The sequence below is a fragment of the Natrix helvetica genome (assembly GCF_964273705.1).
Source record: "Natrix helvetica genome assembly, chromosome: 1".
NCBI classification, from domain to species: Eukaryota; Metazoa; Chordata; class Lepidosauria; order Squamata; family Natricidae; genus Natrix; species Natrix helvetica.
In genome coordinates, this window is record NC_138548.1 from 155,305,941 (window position 1) to 155,326,269 (window position 20,329).

Sequence of the window (20,329 nt, forward strand, 5' to 3'; positions counted from 1 at the left end):
TACATGCCGTGTTTCCCTGAAAATAAGTCAGGGTCTTATTTTCTTTTGACCCCCGAAATAAGTGCTTGGCCTTATTTTCGGAGAGGTCTTATTATTTTTGAGGTGCAGGAGGAGGCGAGCATGGTCACCTCATGGCTGCTGCTGTGTTGCAATATTTTTGGGGAGGGCTTATTTTAGCGCATACACTCAAAAGCCAGATTCGGCTTATTATCCATGGAGCTCTTATTTTCAGGGAAACATGGTAATAATATCATCATACTGGAACTGAACACTTCCAGATTTTCTATACTTCCCCAGGAGTCAGTAGTATCATCTTGGATAAATATTCTTCTATAATCAATTTGTTGTATAGGCATAGCTAATAAAACACCCATGCATTTATCACAGGTTCTGTATTTTTTGCTTTCTTTTGTGCCTTAGGAATTTAAGTTCTGCAGGAGAAGAGGCAAGGAAACAAATGAGATCTTGTGAAGGATTGATTGATTCTTTGTTATATGTGATCCATACATGTGTGAACACTTCTGATTATGACAGCAAGGTATGCAAATGTTTTATTTATACCAATTTTCTTTTCGGTTATGTAGAATTGAAAGATGTCTATATTATTTCAGTCAGAATTTGCCTTTTTGTCACTGAATTTTTGTATGTGTAATATCATCATTAATATATTTTTGTGTGGACAGAAAACTTAAGTAAACAGACTAGGGTTTTGTTGCTGCTGCTGCTTTCTTTTTATCCTTTTCTAGTTCCTATTCACCCCTTATTCCAATTTAGCATTTTTAAGAGCTAAACTGTACTTGTTGTTTAGGGAAGATTAACTGTGATAAAGTTTGTGAACACCTACAGGAGGGTGTTATCTGTATTGGCACTATCTGATGCTGACAATAATTCATTAAGTTAGTACTTCAAAACAAGGAAAACAATCGGGATATACCACAACATCTTAAAATATCTATATTATTTCAGCAAAGATTTTTTTAAAAAAAGGCAATTACAGTACAGCCAAAAAGACAGAGTCATCTTTGTGGTGCCAGGTTTATTAAATTTCAGATAGGACAGATGTTTCTTATTACTTCAATATCACAAATTCAGGATTTGAGAAATGCAGTACTTAAGGAATTTAACATGATTTTTAAAATATTAATCATTCCATATGATTTGGGTAGCATTACTTGATATTAAAAGATTAGAAAACTTAATATTCATTGCTTTACTTGGAGAAGTGAAAATTTACAGAGAAACAGCTTGATAATCCCTCTTGAATTGTGATGGTGAAACTATCAATGCTTAGAGAAATATTTTCTTTCTTTCTTCCCCTCAACGTATTTATTCCCTGAATATTCTCTAAAATGTATCTGCCCAAATCACTCTTGGATTTCTTTGAATGTCTTCTGTTTCATTTTTAGACAGTCGAAAACTGTGTGTGCACTCTTCGGAACCTTTCTTATCGTCTAGAGCTTGAGGTTCCTCAAGCCCGCCTTCTTGGCATCAGTGAGCTGGATGACTTTTTGGGGAAAGAATCACCCAGCAAAGATTCTGATTCAAGCTGCTGGGGGAAAAAGAAGAAGAAAAAGAAAAAAACTTCCCAAGAGGATCAGGTTCTTTTCTTTTCTTTTTCTCATAACCCTCTTAGGAAAACCAAAATAATTTTTCCATTATCTATTTATATTACAGTGGAAGCTTTTTATGAGAACATTGAGTCTCAATCAAAAGAAATAACTGTTCGAATGTAATATTTTTATTGTGCTTATTTTGTACAGTGGGATGGAGTTGGTCCAATACCAGGGTTGTCCAAATCTCCTAAAGGCGTGGAAATGTTGTGGCACCCATCTGTAGTAAAACCATATCTAACTCTTCTAGCGGAAAGTTCCAACCCAGCCACTTTGGAGGGTTCTGCAGGATCTCTTCAGAATCTTTCCGCAGGCAACTGGAAGGTAATGTATGAAACTTGGGAGTGGTTCATTCCTACTACCTTTGCAACATTTATACTTTATTGGAGAGACACTTAGAATGTGCAATTTGCAATCTGAGTTTGCAATACTGTTCCATTCTGCAGTATGCAGAAAACTGCAAACAGCTGTTTTTTTTAATCCAAGAACCTTGCTTGAAATCACTCCTGAAAGGTCTCTCCTGAAATGTTTCTAAAAGTGTTTCAATCTAACAAAACTTGAATCTGCAAGTGGATCGTATGATTGTTATTCAGCTAGTAAAATTAGCATTTGCAACTTATCTGTACATTTCACATTAGGTTGCAATTCTGTGAAGTCCGGAAGGGCCTCCTATAAAATATATAGGATATATTTTAGGGGTAGAAAAAGAAGATGGGATTTTGAAGGACAAATATGTATATGTATTTAGAATGTATACGTACGTATACATTCTTTCGTAGCCACCTGAGAATCCTTGTTACCTACCTTTTATCAGAGCTTTGATACTGGAACAAGCAAGAAAAGGAAGACGGTTACTAGACATTCCCTGAGCATGCTAGGAATATTTCCCAGCCTTTTTAGTCTTCTAATAGAATAGAGGAAGAATTATGCTGGCCTTGAAGCTGATGTAGTTCATGACCTTACCACTGCTATTAACAACAATTGCAAGACCAGGAAAGTAATATTTGGGCCTCAAAACAATCTTCTGTCCTTCTGAATAACAAACAGCATGGTTTGGAGAGCCTGGCAGGGATATCGCAGCTCTACATCAAAATGTAGAACTGCTTTTCCAACCATTGTCAATCATACATAGTTAGGCCTTTATATATATAGGCTAATTGAACAAACCCAATTGGTTCTCAGCATTCATTGTTTAATAGAAGTGGAAAATCAGAGAGTTGTTTGACTATTCATTGCATTCTTTTCAGATCCAATGACTAAATTCAAACAAATGTTAAATATTAAGATGCATCTGAAGATATTCTTATATTTTGAACATTTTGTATCAATCAATTTTATTTCAGTCACAGACCAGCATAGAACTATTAACTTAACATTTACTCCAAAACAGACAAATATTTTAAAAAATCAAATGGATAGGATAAAATAAGGTGAGACTAAAATTTTACAAAGTGCAGGAATTAAAACAGAGAATCCTATAAAGTTACAATTAATTTTACAATGAATAACCTAAATGCTACAAATATCTAGGACAGATAACTTTAAAAAGCATAAGTAATACTAAAATTTACAAGAATGTAAAGCTATACAGTACTAGCTTATAACCCTAGCCCTAATCCTTGCAGGGCTTCAGCAGGTATTAGACTTAATATAAGATAGTAAAGCTTCATATTCTTGTAATATCATTAAAATTCTAGTGCTACTCAGGTTTTTTTTTAGTTATCTGTCCTAGTTATTTGTAGCAATTATGGCTGAACCAATTACAACCAAGAAATAGCAGAGTAAAACATAGAAATTTATGTGCATACTTAAAAGTAAAAGAGAAAAGGCAGGGAGGAAATTGGGAGAGAGAAAATATATTGAGTTATAGAAGCCTAGTTAAGGCTCAGCATTACCTCACTTGCAGGAGTTGTTTACGTTTAATCACACTTCTAATACAGAAATAGGCTACATTCTTTGAAATCCTTGCTTCCAGTGAATTAGCAAGAGATTAAGGCAAACAGCCTCTGCTGCCCAGATATTCATGTTATATAGATGGGGAAATACAAGTATCTTGTAGATTTTTATTTTTAAAAAAGGCAATTCAGCAAAACACTATTCCAGTTTCAAATTCTCCCTCACCTCAAGGACAAAGCTACACTCTTCCCTCCTAATCTTTCTTTAAAAATTAGCTATTTGAAATCTAACCTTTTACAGCATATAACAAGAACAAAAAAAAATGATTTTTTTTTCAAGAGAGGAGCATTACAAATTGCATTCTGCTAAGAATACTGGATGGCCTTGTCTGAATATAATTTTATAACTGTAGTATCATTTATCATATTTTTTAGATTATAGTCTATTAAAAAACTTAAAATCTAACATTTTTCTAGAAAATGAAAAATAATTTAATTCAGCTAATTAACTTTGCTGAAATATAGCTAGGTTTGCAGCAAAAAGTAACAAAGAGTAAAAGATAGAGGTACTGAACCAGTGGTGGGTTGCAGGTGGTACGTCCCAGTACGGGTGTACCGGTGCCTGCCGGGATCACCGGGTACCATTCCGGTATGGTGCTCTGGATAGCCCGCCCACCGTCCTTAGCTGTATTTGAGCTCTTCAGCGCTTCCGCGCACAGAACATACGACACCTGCGCGACACTCCGCCAAGCAGCTGGAGCATCACGGAGGCGTCGCGGAGCATCGCAGGAAGTAAGGACGTGTGTGCGGGTGCTGCGTGCGTTCATGTGGTGGACACCGGGCCCCGTTACACCGTACTGGTTGCAACGGGATCCGGAACCCACCAACATACTGAACCCTTCAAATTCTTTTCTGCAGAGCTCATCAATATTACTTTACAAAGTATTTTGTTATTCCAAGAGACTTTTTTTAAATATCTACTTTGGAAGATACTTATAAATAAATAACATACTGCTATGTTAAATTGCTTCAGCAGCTTGACTTTCCAAACATTTTATCTTTATTCTATAAGTGTCACTGCATCTTTAATGGCTATTGAAACAATGATCACATAATTTAGTATTTTAATTCATTTTATTTCTCTGTGACTCATAAGAAGAAGCCTTCCGATGCTCAATCAGTGCCAAACCCACACTTAATTTAATGGGAACTGGATACAGGATTCCCATTTATAGTTAGAATAAACTTCTTTGAAAAGTTATAAAATAAATTTTGAAAAGATATAAAAATTTATGTTTTGAAAAGTAATTTCGATGGATTCATAAGTGAGAAAAGTCTTATAAATAACTTTTATTTTTATGCAACAGTTTGCAGCCTATATTCGAGCTGCTGTCAGGAAAGAGAAAGGACTTCCAATTCTCGTGGAATTGCTAAGAATGGACAACGATAGAGTTGTTTCTTCTGTGGCAACAGCCCTGAGAAATATGGCCTTAGATGTGCGGAACAAGGAGCTTATTGGTGAGTATTGAGGGATATGATCCAAACTATAAATACAAGAAACCTTGAAGACACGTTTTTAAAAAATCATTTTAGAATTCTATTATCCATTCCGTGCCTCTCCACTGTGAAAAACTGCCACCAAAGATAAATTAATTTCAGTAGAATTTATATTTGCTGAACTTGATTGGATTTTTTTTTTCAGTTTCAATATAACTATAATCTTAAAGATCTTTTTACATCTAATGGTGGTTTCTGACAGCTCCTAAAGATGCTTTTCCTTTGAAGATTTACAGTTTTTTTTAAAAAAATAATAACAATAATTTTAAACCTTTTTTAAAAAAACTTTTGTATTTCCCTCAAAAAATGTGGATAGGCCTCTCTTTTCTTCTTCTGGATTTCTTTTTCTAAATGAACAAAGAATGTTTACTGATATGGTTATTAATACAGTCTAGATCCTTGATGGTGAACCTATGGCATGCGTGCCCAAAGTGGCACACGAAGTCATGTCGCCTGACACGCATGGTGTTACCCATTCCTCTTCCGGGTTTCCGGTGCACATGCACGCATGATGATCAGCTGGCCTTTGCATGTGCGACAGCCAGCTGACCTTCTGTTTTCTAGCATGTGCGCCAGCCAGCTGATCGCCACGTGTTCACGCCGGAAACCAGAAGTTCATTTTCCAGCAGATGAATGCCTCCTGGCCAGCTCCTTTTCCTTGCGGCCCAGACAAGAGTCCACGTGCTCCCTTTTCGGCACTCGGTGCCAAAAAGGTTCGCCATCACAGGTCTAGATAATTGTTTTGAGTTCCTGAAAAGCCTATGATTAGGAATTTATTTGGTATTTTTCAACATCAAACCAGATGAATTAGCTTGAAATACGGCTTGCCAGCCAATATTCCTTCTTGTACGGCAGAAAATATAGGAGGCTACACTTTCAGATCTAAACCCAAGTTTTTTATGAAGTTTAAATCAAGTAGAAGAAAATCAGAATAGCATTCTGACTGCAATGTTTCCAATACCCTGTGCCTGTTTGGTAGTGGGAGTGGACATAACATTCCCTCAAATACTCCCAATGTGTGGAGAGATTACAAACTTAATCATTAAAAACTTTAGAAGCTGTGAAATTCATTAAAAGGTTTTGCAAGGAAGCATTTAAAATATATTAAAAGTGACGTTGTGATCACTTAATATAAAAAGCTAAATAAAAAAAAATAGCTAGGAAAATAGGAAAGTTTAAACATACCAAGAGTAAGTATGCCCCCTGGGAAAGCGATTCATAGGCAGGGCAAAAACTTACAATATGGCTCTGTACATAATAATGGGATTTGGTATTTTGTTTAGCTGAAAGAATAAGGAAACGAATGGATTTGATCAATTGATGAAATGATTGCATGGTAATACATCTGAGATGATGAGAATATGCTAACGTTTTGTTAGCCATGTTCTAGCTTCTTCAGACGTGCTTAATGTCTTGATGAAATGTATACATTCAAACAGGCTTCAACATTTTCTGCAAAATGTAGGAGTTATTCAGCAGATAAATCATGGACATGGTAACTTGGAGAATCATTTATGCTGCATCTGTTTTATCATCTGACAAGCCTCATAACACAGCTCATAAAAATTGAGAGAAGTGCTGAAAAAAGGATGAGATACATACTCAATTCACATTTCAATGAGGCACAAGCTGAGAATCTAAGAAAACCACAAAAATTGCCATCAACTGGAGGGGAGGACTCATCCCCCTCCTGTAAGGAGACAATATAAATGTTTAAATGTGTCGCCGATCATACTTTCTACTTAAGTACTGAAAGTTGTTTGCAGTTACTATTGCAGAGAATTAATGCTTTTCACATCTATATACTATTGAAACATTTGTCATGTCCTTTATCTGGGTGAAACGATGTACCATAGGGCAGCAGTGTTTAAAACCAAGGGACCTCAAATGGACTAACTTAACCAAGCGTGTTCAAAATACAGGACCCATTGACTCCTGACAGAAATTTGGGAGAGTTATGGCTGATGGACATTTTGAACATTCCATGACAGTTTCCCACCCAGCAGTGAAGAATTGACTCATCATGTGGCTCTAAAAGACGCAACATCTGTATATGGCATGAACAAAGGCCTGGATATTTTTATTGCTTTACGTGTCCCTTCTCTGGCACATAAACATGCACCTGTAACTGTATCCCATTTTGTTCAAGAACTTAAGGTACATACAGGTAGTCCTCAACTTACAATCACAATTGAGCCCAAATTTTATGTTGCTAAGTGACAAATTTGTTAAGTGAGTTTTGTCCCATTTTACAACGTTTCTTGCCACAGCTGTTCAGTGAATCACTGCAGTTGTTAAATTAGTAGAATGGTTGTTAAGTGAATCTGGCTTCCCCATTGACTTTGCTTTTCAGAAGGTCACAAAAAGTTATCACATGACCCCGGGACCCTGAAACCGTCATAAATATGAACCAGTTACCAAGCATCCAAATGTAAATCATGGAACGTGGGGTTGCTGCGATGGTCATAAGTGGAGAAAATGGTCATAAGTAACTTTTTTCAGGGCCATTGTAACTTTGAACAGTCACTTAAGTAAATTGTTGTAAGTCAACGACTACCTGTAATATAGTTCATTCCCCTATATCTTCACAACAACCCTGTGAGTTATGCTGGGCTAAAAGTCACCTTGTGAGCTGCTGTGCTGCAGATGAACTAAAAACTGGATCTTTCTGGTGCCAGCCAAATGCATTAGCCTATTTATCTTAGTCCTTGCCTGTTTCATTTTTCAATTGCTCTTACTTTGAAAATGAATGCATGACCTGCCCCTCCTTCGGCCACTGGAGATCAGGTAGACCAGTGGTTCTCCACCTTTTTGTCACCATGGAGCCCATTTAAATACCTTTTGTGGCCATGAACCATGGCCACAGACCCCCAAGACTTAACTCAAGATTTAAATCATAACATTTCTCAAAGCCTTAATGGATCTCTTTATCAATGACCCCCCCCCCCCAACCTTTTGGGCACCAGGGACTGGTTCTGTGGAGAAAGTTTAGTTTAGTTTATTAGACTTCTAGACCGCCCCCTCTCCCCGAAGGGACTCGGGGCGGTGTACAGGTACCAAATTAAAACCATACAATCGATAATAAATATAATTAAAATCGGATTAAATAGACCCCTGTACAAGTTTATAAAAATTAAAAACTTAACCTTAAAACCAAACCGAAATTTTAAAATACAAACTGAGGTGGGAAAGCTGGAATTAGGCCAGGCCGGCTAGATGAAACAGGTGGGTTTTGAGCTTCTGGCGGAAGGAGCGGAGGTCCGTGGTCGTTCTAATGTCAGGGGGAAGGTCATTCCAGAGGGTCGGGCCCATCACAGAGAAGGCCCTTCCCCTGGGCGTCGCCCGCTGGCACAGCCTAGTGGACGGCACCCGGAGGAGTCCCTCTCTGTGTGAGCGAATCGGCCGAAGGGATGTGTGGTAAGGTTTTTCCACAGACTGGAGGGTGCATTCTGCCTGCATCTCACGAATGGGGCTTTGTTTGTTTGCGCAGCCCGGTTGTTGGCATGCCACAGGCCGGCGCTGGTTCACAAATGGGGTTGGGGACTCCTGCCTGTGGTGACATCATGCCTCCCACAGGAGTCCTCCAACTACAGGATTGCTCTAGCCTTCAGGAAGTCATGTGATCTTATATTTAAACTGACTCTGACAGTTTCCTACAACTCAATGGAGAATCCTGAAGAACTGTTCTCAAAGAACTTTATCTTGGGTTCCTCTCAATGAAGCAATGAGAAAAATCAATTCCACATGAAGTACATGCTTCCCTGGAATGATGAAAAAATATTGTTCCTTCAGTACTGTCGGTGAAGAAGCCAACACTATTCATTTTGCAACAGAATTCCTTGGTTCAATAGCAATCTGCCCACGGCCATTCTATTCCTCTCTTTAAGTAATGAAATATGTGAGAAAAGATGACCCAAACAGGGCACGGGATGCCTAGTTAAATGAAATGTTAATTATGATTTATATCCAAATATAAATTTCATTTTTATAAGAAGTAGCTAATTAAAAGCCCCTAAATTGTGTCAACCCAAAGCTTGAGGTAATTACCTTTCTTTATCACGCCATGTCCATCTTTTTCTTTCTAAGAGATCCACAGATACTATTTTTAACAGGTGAAAAATGACATAAGCAGGGAATCTGTGACCTATTCAGTTGTTCATGAAAAGAAACCTTTCCAAAAAAACAGCAGACCCATAGTCTGAATAACAGGTTTTTCTCTTCTATACACATTTATTGCCTCCATAGTTACTAGAGCCAAGATTAGGTCATAACATTGATCTTGTTTTGTTGTCTGTGTGTTCCAAGTTATGCTTGAAAGAAAAAGAGAGAGCAGCCCGATGAAATATCTGCTGTGTTTCAAGAAATCACATATTGAAATTAATTCAATGTGTCTTTTTAGCTTTAAAAATAGCTCAGCTAAAACAAGGTTATCTGAAATAAGTAAACAAATTTGTGTATGTTTGTGTACTTTGGCTTCTTGCCAGAATCATTTTAATCACATTCCCCCTTAATCCAGTAAAAAAGTTGAGTACATTTTTTAAAAATTTGAAAACTGATGTTGCAACACCTACTTTTCCCCCTCTAAACCAGTATTTTTCAGCCTCAGCAATTTTAAGATGGATGGACTTCAATTCCCCAAATTCCCTAAGCAGCATAGAGAATTCTGGGAGTTGAAGTCCACCCATCTAAAAATTGCTGAGGTTAATTTTATTAGTATTATTTGTATCAGGATGTATGACACCCAAGTGCCACGCTGTTCACGCATTGATATATATGTGTGTAAAACAAAATAAAAAAATTAACAAAAAAATAAATAAATTGCTGAAGTTGGGAAACACTGCTCTAAACAGTTGCATAGGATGATTTATTTTTTATGAAATTGATTTTCCCGTATTAAATAGAACCTCTTTCCCTTGTTTTGAACGTGTGCATTTCTCCGTATCATCATTTTTTATGATGTTGAAAGTATATACTGTGGCTTAATTCATAGCCTCTTCTTTTCAGGTAAATATGCTATGCGGGACTTGGTAAATCGCCTTCCGGGAGGCAGTGGGCCCAACATTCTCTCTGATGAAACAGTAGCAGCCATCTGCTGTGCTTTGCACGAGGTCACCAGCAAAAACATGGAAAATGCCAAAGCCTTGGCTGATACGGGAGGGATAGAAAAACTGGTGAACATAACGAAAGGAAGAGGAGACAGGTCAGTACTGGATGTTTGAATTTCTCCAATAATCTTTGTCAGCTTCGGAGACCAGGAATGTATCACATTAGGAAATAGCTGTTGATTTGAGAAACTGTTTATTTCCGCACTGTCAGCTATTAAATTCACTGACTAGTGTTATATTTTATATTTGTTTAGGAGGAAACAGAGGAAACTTAGCGTCTCTTCTGTTTTCATTTTCATAAGGTCCACGTAGTGCCTGCTACTCTCCTTGTTATAGAGCATTTATTTGTAAGTGCTTTTCTTGCAAACTGCTTTAGGATAAAAAAAAATCTGTAAATGCCCGTGATATTTATCGCTTTTCCATGTTGTTGCTGTACACAGGATCAGAAAATGTGGGTATATATGTGCTCACATATATATGTTTCTCTGTGTGTCAATCACAACCTCCAGCTAAAAGCTGGTTGGAGTCATAAAAAGAGGACGACTGCCTGATCATTAAAAGGTGCTCACATATATATGTTTCTCTGTGTGTCAATCACAACCTCCAGCTAAAAGCTGGTTGGAGTCATAAAAAGAGGACGACTGCCTGATCATTAAAAGGTGGCTTATGTTGCAAAGCATGAAAAAACTGCAGGGAATGTCTGCTGTGACATTGAAAAAAAGAGAGTGAAATGAAAGATGCTATTATGAAGTATTAAATTGTGTCGGAAATCTAATCTCTTTTCTCTTGCTGTTTCTCTTGCTTTGCTCTCAGTGCCACTTAGTGATGATTTTTTTTAATTAGATGAAATATGCAATTCTTATGCATATATAAGGACATGGGGCCACTTGTACCAAAGGAATGCTTGCTCTCTACTTCTATGCCATGAAAAATTATTCCTGAGGTTGTGGGGATCTCCTAAATGACATGAGGTGTGTCAAAAGACCCTGAATTTTTACATAAGCACTTGCCAATCCAAGCCAGTGGCTCTAATACGGCACATTTTTGTAGGCAATTTTGTTGAACCGGGCTAGTCAATACTGACAGCCTATGCAATCTTGGTTATTTAGAAGTGTGAGTATATTTTTTAGCCATTATATTTGTCAAAGTGCATAAAAAGTACATTTCAGTTGAATTATCAAAGTCCTAAAGTAAAAGCTGGTTTGATAATATAACACAGATCCTTCAGGTGCTGCATTAGTTACCTGCTTGCTTCCAGTTATTACCTGTAGAGCTTTATATGCATAGATCTAGATTTACCTTCAGAGCTGCCTACTTCAGACAGAATCTACCAATGTTATCAGGTTAACTTTTAAGGAGATGTCTGGGTCTCTCCTCCTCATCAGATTACAGGGAATGGTGTGAAAGTAGTTTTTTTTTTAAGTCGCTGTGTCTCTTTTGGCTCCAACACTCAGAAGAATTAAATCTTGGCCTGCCTTTAAATAATTATTTGAAGATCATAAGATTGGTGCCTGGGATTGTTTTTTTAAGTTGTATTATGTAATTTTTAAAAACATTTTATTCTTATTACTTGGGCTTTAAATTCTATTATTATCACAGTCAGTTTTTTAGTGGTTCAGATTCTTCGGGGCAGAGCAGAATACAGTGTGAACGAATGAATGAATGAAATAAAGGTTATAAGGAAAATATAAATAAATCAGTGGCACTATGTTCATGTTCCAATCGCATAAGGTAAATCAAACCAAATAGGTACAACAAAATAAAGGAGGATAAGGAAAGTAAAATTCTAGCTTCAAGGAAAGAAAAGTCATATTTAAAGGTCCTCACTGATAGGGGCTTGGATTTTCATAAACATTAGACCAGTGTTTGTTAAACTTTTTGCAAGTGTGAATCCCAAAGAAACATTTGAAAAATGCATAGCTCTCCAAGTTACAAGAATAACCCCTGCCCTTATGTTCACACATAATACCATTTTTCACTGAATGATAATTACAGTTGCATTACCAGGGAGAGGTAGGGATTGAAGTGGTGTGTTCTGCCCCGCCAGCTGACTGATGGTGGATGCAGGGAGATGACTGTGGTCCTTTTGTGGCCCACTTGTGGGTCATGGATACTAATTTGAGAATCATTGCTTCCAGCTTAGTATATGGAAGGAGCTGTTCAGAACTCACATCCTGTAGGCCAAAATCCACATCTTTAACTGGGCTTGTAAATGGATTGGTAACTAAGGCACTTTTAAATGAAGTGTGATACATTCAAGTTTGTTTCTGCTAATGAAAGCCGAGCCCTGTTGCTTTCATTTGGAATGGCTACATACTCAAAGCTATGCATGGGAATCCCCACGTTTTTTAAAAAAAAACCTCTTGCTGCCATCTCATCCGGAAATACCCCAAATTTAAATAACACTGCATTTTGCGTTTTGTGGACTTGAAAGCAATAAACACACAAATGTTTATTAAGCAAAGCCTAGCAAAAGGGTAACTCTAACTTAAAAGCATAAAATAGATAGAAAATATTCATAGGCAAGGGAATTAAACAAGACACGGCAACAGAGAAGTGTAAATATAGAAAAGAATGTTATATCCCTTTGGTAACTTGGAGTCCCTCAGCCTCATCAGGCATTCTCCAGATTATGCTGGCTAGCATATAGTACCTTTCCTCCTTAGAGGTTCATTGCTTAGAGGTGATTTAATGAGTATTTGTCTTCCTCTCTTTCTTAATCACTTAGATTAATTCTTCCTAGGTACTGTTAACCATGCCATAGCCATTTCACAAGTAAAAAACACATCTGGACAGATCAAAAAAGCCCACCTGTCCATGCCAGTCTAACTCCCTACACCAGGTGGTTTTGAAATAAACATCACAGTATGCTGGCATAATTGGCACAAGGTTCTGCGATACAGTGTGAAATAGAATAGAATAGAACAGGAATCGATCCATCTTTATTGTCACTTTAAATGTACACTAATCAGCATATATTAAACTGAAATTTTGTTGCATTCAGCTCTCAAAAGATAACCATTATGCATATACCCAGATACACACAAACACACACAAACACGTATATGACACAGAGAAACATCGCAGTTTAGTTCAAATGTATGCATATACATGGCGAAAAAAGACTCCTTTTCAACTTACCCATTTATTTATTTGTTTGTTGCTGATAGTTCACTTTGATCATAAAATATTGACCTTCTTTCACTTGAATTATGGTTCACGTAAAGTAGAAATTAATTTTCAATCAAGGAATGTTGCTAGCAGACCCCTGTTAGTTTAATACGACTTCTCACTTTCAGAGCTGCAGACTCTGCTTTCAGAATTAGATTTTGGAGTTGCAAGGGGGAAATTATTCTCTTCCCATTCTGTTAATGGAAACTGTTTTAACTAATGGTAACTTAGCACTGAATGCCACCCATTGTGAAGTGTGAGCATGTCTGATACATCTTTTCTTCTTAGATCATCACTAAAGGTTGTCAAGGCAGCAGCCCAGGTGCTCAACACATTATGGCAATATCGTGACCTCCGTAGCATTTATAAAAAGGTAATAAATTAAATGCTCTTCTCACAAAGATCATATTCATTAAGATTTAATACCGCAATGAAGTCTAAACATTTCTCTTAATTAAATGGAATTTATTTATTGTGTGACCTTCTTTTCCTTCTTCCACAGGATGGCTGGAATCAAAATCATTTTATTACTCCTGTGTCAACACTTGAGCGTGATAGATTCAAGTCACATCCCTCCTTGTCTACAGCAAATCAGCAGATGTCACCTATTATTCAATCTGGTCAGTCAATCAACTTTCTTGCATGTGCCAAATTCGATATTCATTGACCAAACAGGTTTTGCACTCATCTTCTGAAACCTTAGAAAACTGTTCTTTGTCAGCCTCTCTTCTCCTATACCAGGGGTCAGCAACCCACGGCTCTGAAGCTGCAGGTAGCTCTTTCATCCCACTGCTGCATCTCCCTGTCGCCAGTCGGCACCACAATTTTGAGAGGAGCTTTGGGGGGGGGGGAAGCAGAGCGCGCCAAGGGCAGGTTTTCCGGTTAGCTCCACAATTGATAGGGCTTTCAGTTAGGATAGGTAGAAGAAAAAGGATGCCGTGCTAGGAGGAGACTCTATGGTGGGGAAACCTGACTTCCGGTGGGCTCCAAAATTAAATGGGGGGCTTCTGGTTAGGAGCGTTATGGCTCTTTGAGTGTTTAATGTTGCCGACCCCTGTCCTACACAGTTGAAGCTATTTTTCCCAACTTGATTTTGATATGACAAAATCAAGTAAGGATAGACTATAACAGTGATGGTGAACCTATGGCACGCGTGCCACAGATGGCATGCGGAGCCATTTGTCAGGGCACGCGAGGTGCTGCCCTGTCAGCTGGCCAGCGTGCATGCACGCGCTGGCCAGCTGAGTTCACCCTTTTTTAAAGCCATTTTTCGCCCTCTCCAGGCTCCAGAGACTTTATAGGAGTCTAGGGAGGGCAAAAAGAGCTTCCTCCCCCCCCACCCCCCGAGGCCCTCCGGAGGCTTCATGAGCTTCCCTGAAGCCTCCGGAGCACATAAAAACGGCCCTACGGGCAAACCGGAACTTCAGGAACGGACTTCCTATTTGCTCGGAGGGTCGTTTTGAGCGCTCCAAAGGCTTCAGGGAAGCCTCTTAAAGGTCCCTGAAGCCTTCGGAGCACTTAAAACGACCCTCCGAGCAAACCAGAAGTGACTTCTGGTTTGCTCGGAGGGTCGTTTTGACTGCTTCGGAGGCTTCAGGGAAGCCTCCTGAAGGTCCCTGAAGCCTCCGAAGGGCTTCCGGGGGGGGGAGGCTGTTTTCACCCTCCCCATGCTCCTATAAAGCCTCTGGAGCCTGGGGTGGGCGAAAAAAGCATGCAAAAATGGGGGGTCGCATCTAGTGCGTGAATGCGCACTGTGGGGGCGCACATTGCATTATGGGTGCGCGCATTGCATTATGGGTGCAGCACGCCTGTACACGACCCCCCTGCGCTCCCCCACTTATGACACGCGAACCAAAAAAGGTTTGCCATCGCTGGACTATAAACTTTTAATCAAATGCTCTCCAAGGTGACTTGTAAAGCAGTCTGACACAATCAAAGAGAGAATACTTGCAGTTAAACCAGAACAGTACTCATACTGGAACTGTAAAATCAGAGATAGGGTACAAATTTAGTATTTGAATGGCCCTTGGTTCAATTTCTTGTCTCTATGTATGTGAAAGGGACAAACACTTGAATGAAACTCTCTCAGTTATCCACCCATCAGCGTTGACAATATTCATCTCAACAGCCTAGAGGTCTAACTACTATTAATTAAGTTTTCATTTTATTGGAAGCTGGAGAGGGACTAGTTCTTCCTTTACCTGTAAGCATAGTCCTGCCCACAAGACAGTAACATCTTTATCCAATCAGAGAGGCAACATATAGTTTTAGCCCCCATACCCATCCACTTGCATTCCTGAATATTGTGCACCTGCATTCTACAGCTAGGCCATTTGATGCATCTTCAGGTAGGACTTCTTCGACCAATCTTCACAAGTATGTTATCCCACTAGATAAGGGATGGCCAAGAAGAAGATAAAAAGAAATATACAGGAAGGCTTCAGCTGGCCAGAAATCATGAACATATCAGGCAGGGCTGGATTTTTGAAGCCCTGCAAATGGGAAGTTTCCTTTTCAGGAACTTTCACGGACACATTCTCCAATAAATTGCTGGAGTTGGGGTTTGACGTTAAGATTTGAACTGGGTCATCATATTCCTAATCTTAACAGATTACTTGCTGCATTGAGTCTGCAAATTCTCTCTTCCAGAAGGTCACAGTTAATATTGGCAGATATGCACTTGTTTCCCTCTTTTTGTCACTAGTCAAGTAGTTGATTATTAGCAAGCAGCTGCATAGTTTCTGAACGGATCTGATATTCTCTTCTTGTTTTGGCCCCCTCTTTCTGCCTCCTCCTTTTCCTCAGTTGGCAGCACATCTTCCTCACCAGCACTCTTGGGAATCCGAGACCCTCGTTCCGAATATGATAGGACCCAGACTTCTATGCAATATTATAATAGCCAAGGTGATGGGATTGCACATAAAGATATCTATACTGGTAAGAGCTCAGTGAGATGAAACTGAAATTACGCTCTCTGTTTTAACCTCTTTGTTTATAAAAGTTCAGGGGTCGGGATAGGGAAAGCATAGTTGTAAGCAAGTTGAGGTTATATTTGCCAAGCACCTATAAAATAGCTTCCAAAATAATGTATTGAATGCCAGTGGCTCTTTTCTGATACCAAATCAGTTTATTTTGTACGTATTGCTTGAAAAGGTTTGTTGTTCTTTCAATAAAGCATAAAATAACCAATTGGCATGAAATGTGGTTTTAATACAATACTGCTATTTATCTGCAGGCTCTAGTAAACCTTCGCCAATTTATATCAGTTCCTATTCCTCACCAGCAAGGGACCAAAATCGGCGCTTACAGGTAAGGTGTGGAAGCTTATTCTAAAAATGACCAGTTTCCATCCCAGTGAGGGTGCTTTTTATGTTAATGGCATTGCAGTAATCTAAGGACATTAACCAGGGCATTATTTTGAGAAATCATACAAAATTGTCCAATTTTATGGGGGGGGGGGGAGAATGTTCCCCAGAAATATCCACTAGTACAGGAATATAGATATTTTGTATTCCCTCTTCCCACCAAGAAAAGCTCTGGCTAACACCCACGATAGGGCAGTAGATGCAACAAGGTTGACTCAGCCTTCCATCCTTCCGAGGTGGGTAAAATGAGGACCCAGATTGTTTGGGGCAATCAGCTGACTCTGTAAACCGCTTAGAGAGGACTGTAAAGCACTGTGAAGTGGTGTATAAATCTAAGTACTATTGCTAACTTCACTAAAAGTATATATGCAATATTTGCACATCAGGTGGCATATGCATGCACAATAATTTTTCCTACAGAGAGATAATTAATCACATCCTTAAAATGTGCCACTAGGAAAAGAAAAATTATAAAATCAATTGCACAACAAGATTTACAATTAGCAAAGAATGAAAAATGACACAGAACCAAATCCTCAATACAGAAAAAAATGCCTTTAGCGGGAGGTTGATGAGATGCTAGTGTGTGAGCTTACTAGTGGAACAGCTGAAGAGACAATATGGCACTTTGATTTCCTATCTATATTCATAGTATTAAACCTTGTTCAAGTGGAGAGCCTAAATCTTACAATTTTAAATTTCCAGAAATTGTGGAAAAAGTACAAACGAATAATAGAAAAAAGCAACTCTTCTCAGAGGGTAATCAAAGATGGAAGATTGTAGATAGGTGAATGATTTATCTAAAGAGGACAGCAGCTTGCGTATGGTGTCCAAACACAAAGGCGCAAGACAGAAAACAATGCATTTGCAGCATTCTAGCAGTGTAAATGAACAGGCAATGGAACATGTATTGAATGGAGATGCAACTTTGTCATGAAGAAGAGATTGAAAAAAAGTGTAGGAGACTAGTTAGTGTAGCACTTGTGACAGAAGCATCAAGGTGCTTCCAGGTTGAAAGGATTAGCTTGTGACATCACTATTGCCCAGGGGACTCCCATTTGGGGGGCTGTTTTCATGTCCCCGGCAGGAACTGGAGTGAAGGTGCTCAATCCTGCCTCATGGCAGCACTCGAGTCTCAAACACGGGCTTGCTAACCTCGAGTCACTTCCTCACCACGTTCCAAAGGAGAGTAGTTTAAGTATGTTTTATTAACTAACAAAGAAAGTGTCTGATTGAGATGGGCTGCAGTCAGTTTCCTAAGAATAAATATCTCCTGTTGGTTATCTGTATTCTAACTAGGGAGAACAAAAAATGAAAATACTGTTATTTAAAAGACTGAAGCATGCATAATCTCCATAATCTTCATACTTGATTAAGAAACTGCCTCTTGACTCCACAGATGCTTGGGCTCAAATACCAAATCAAAAGTATTATTTTATATACACAATGTACTTATAAGCTAACTCATTATACCACAAATTATACAGGCTCATTGTTGGCCTTCTTGAAAGTGGATCTGAAAAAGACTAATTAAAAAAACTGGAAGATTTGATAAATATTATTTCTCACTGTAAAAATGTTATCACATAACTCTTTTCTCGTATGACTAATTTACTGCTACTTCTCTATGCATGGAAATCTGTTGTATAGTTCTAAGAAAGTGAATAATGCTGCTTGTGCTTTTGTTTTATTTTCCAAATAGCATCAGCACTTGTACTACAGTCAAGATGATTCCAACAGAAAGCATTATGATGCATATAGGTTATATTTGCAATCCCCACATAGTTACGAAGACCCATATTTTGATGATCGGGTTCACTTCCCAGCCTCTACAGATTACGCAACACAGTATGGACTGAAATCAACCACAAACTATGTCGATTTCTATTCTACCAGACGACCTTCTTACAGAACAGAACAATATCCTGGGTCCCCTGACTCTTGGGTGTAGCATTCATAAATCATACAGTTTCTTTCTAACTTTGCTTGAGGAGAAGTTGAGTAAAGGTTTCATTGTTTTGAGGGAGAAGTGTGAAAGTGAATTACAAAGAAGGAAGAGTTTTAAGAATCAGGATGAAGGGAGAGAAATTGGAAAGAGAGGAGGTTTGCTCTGTTTAGATTTTAGATCTCATTACTTGTAGTTCCTGTAGTTCGGTGAAGGTGTGGGCAATGTGATGAAAGGTTTGAGAACTGAGGGAAATGGATTTGGGAAATGTGTAGATCAGATCAAATTACAGATGATTTTTTTTTTAAAAAAATGTGAATAGAAGTCTTATTCTCATAGTTGTACAGAAAAAGCCCAGATGCCATTTTGTTTTATCGCTATTACTAAATGTCAAGATTGTATGCTATCATGTCTTGTAAATTTCTTTTTAGTTGTTGTAAATATGGAAATGCCACATTGGTTAGAAGTGCCATCATTTTAATGCCATGTGTCATTTTAAAATGGATTTCAAATATTGACAACTTTAGCCAGAGAAAGAAAGAACACATATGGAATTGATTGTTATAAATAAATATCATTTGGTTTTTAAAACAAATAGTGTACTTTTGAAGCACAAACTTCAGTCAAATATATCTGCACCTTCCTCATTCTTTGCCTCTTTCCCAGAATAACTCACTGCCATTTTTAATGCCTATGGGGAAAAAATAAATATGGACATCTCAGCCATGAAAATTAGTTCCCTTCTCATTCTTCTTTATTTTTCATGTTTACTGTTAAAGATCAAAACAGTTGTAAATGCTCACTGTGAGTTGTAAAAATGGATTTAAATATATGCATATGCAAAAATTTTGGCAATTTTTTTTGGTTGTCCAGAATTTATTTCTTATTTGTTGAAACATGAAATTATGTACTTTTTGCTCATCTTTTTTTATTTCCCAGCATCCATTATTTTTTGCTGTTCATAGTTGATTATATTTCTGTTCAAAAATACATGATACAGAATAAAGTTTTTTTCTTCTTTTTTTCTCTTTTATTTTCTTAGTGTTGCCAGTTGGCTCATATACCTCTTCCTACATTTTTTCTTTTCATTAATGAGCACTATTTCCATTCACTTTTTTATCCACATTAGGACTTGGTTTTTAGACCCAATTCTAATTAATTAGGATTTATTTGTTGCATATCTGCATCTGGTTGTGACTGTCTTTGCCGCTGCTCCATAAGTAGAACTGATTACAGTCATCATAAGCAAGATGAAGCCATAAATGGAAGAACAAGCAGAAACAAAAATGTTTGTAATTCTGAGCTGAAGATAAATACATACCTGGAGATTGAAATATACTTTCTTTAGTTCACAATGCTTAAGATGCCAATCACATACGTCAAGGTAAGGTGCCATCTGGATCATTGACCATATCCCCATCTTCACTGCTTTTTCAAGCACCTTGAATTCACTCACAGGTATTTCTCTTTGACAAAGAGTTCTGGCAAAAAATAGTTTGCTGTAGAATCATTTGCTTTGAAGTTTAGTAATATCAGAGGATGATTACATGATGCTCTTTGTATTAAGGTTTAAAGGAAATGTTCTGGCTTTCTACAGATCAAAAACAACCCAAGCAATGACAAGGCCATTGTTCCATTTTATATCTGATCACAAGTAGTATTTGAGATCTTACTCTTCATC

General features: G+C 38.1%; 1 protein-coding gene across 9 annotated transcripts in view; it reads left to right on the top strand.

The window, feature by feature from the left end:
* PKP4 (plakophilin 4) overlaps positions 1-19,669 on the top strand; it is a 145,408-nt gene extending 125,739 nt beyond the window's left edge. For 8 of the 9 annotated variants that reach the window (XM_081948598.1, XM_081948590.1, XM_081948594.1 and 5 more), the window contains 10 exons: positions 421-538; positions 1,407-1,598; positions 1,761-1,934; positions 4,873-5,023; positions 10,067-10,262; positions 13,627-13,711; positions 13,841-13,958; positions 16,144-16,275; positions 16,574-16,647; positions 18,406-19,669. In XM_081948598.1, the coding sequence (XP_081804724.1) occupies positions 421-538; positions 1,407-1,598; positions 1,761-1,934; positions 4,873-5,023; positions 10,067-10,262; positions 13,627-13,711; positions 13,841-13,958; positions 16,144-16,275; positions 16,574-16,647; positions 18,406-18,654 (1,489 nt within the window). In that variant the 3' untranslated portion in view covers positions 18,655-19,669. The remainder of the gene's footprint in view (positions 1-420; positions 539-1,406; positions 1,599-1,760; positions 1,935-4,872; positions 5,024-10,066; positions 10,263-13,626; positions 13,712-13,840; positions 13,959-16,143; positions 16,276-16,573; positions 16,648-18,405) is intronic. The other variant, XM_081948595.1, reaches the window with a different exon arrangement.
* Positions 19,670-20,329: the final 660 nt, after the last annotated feature.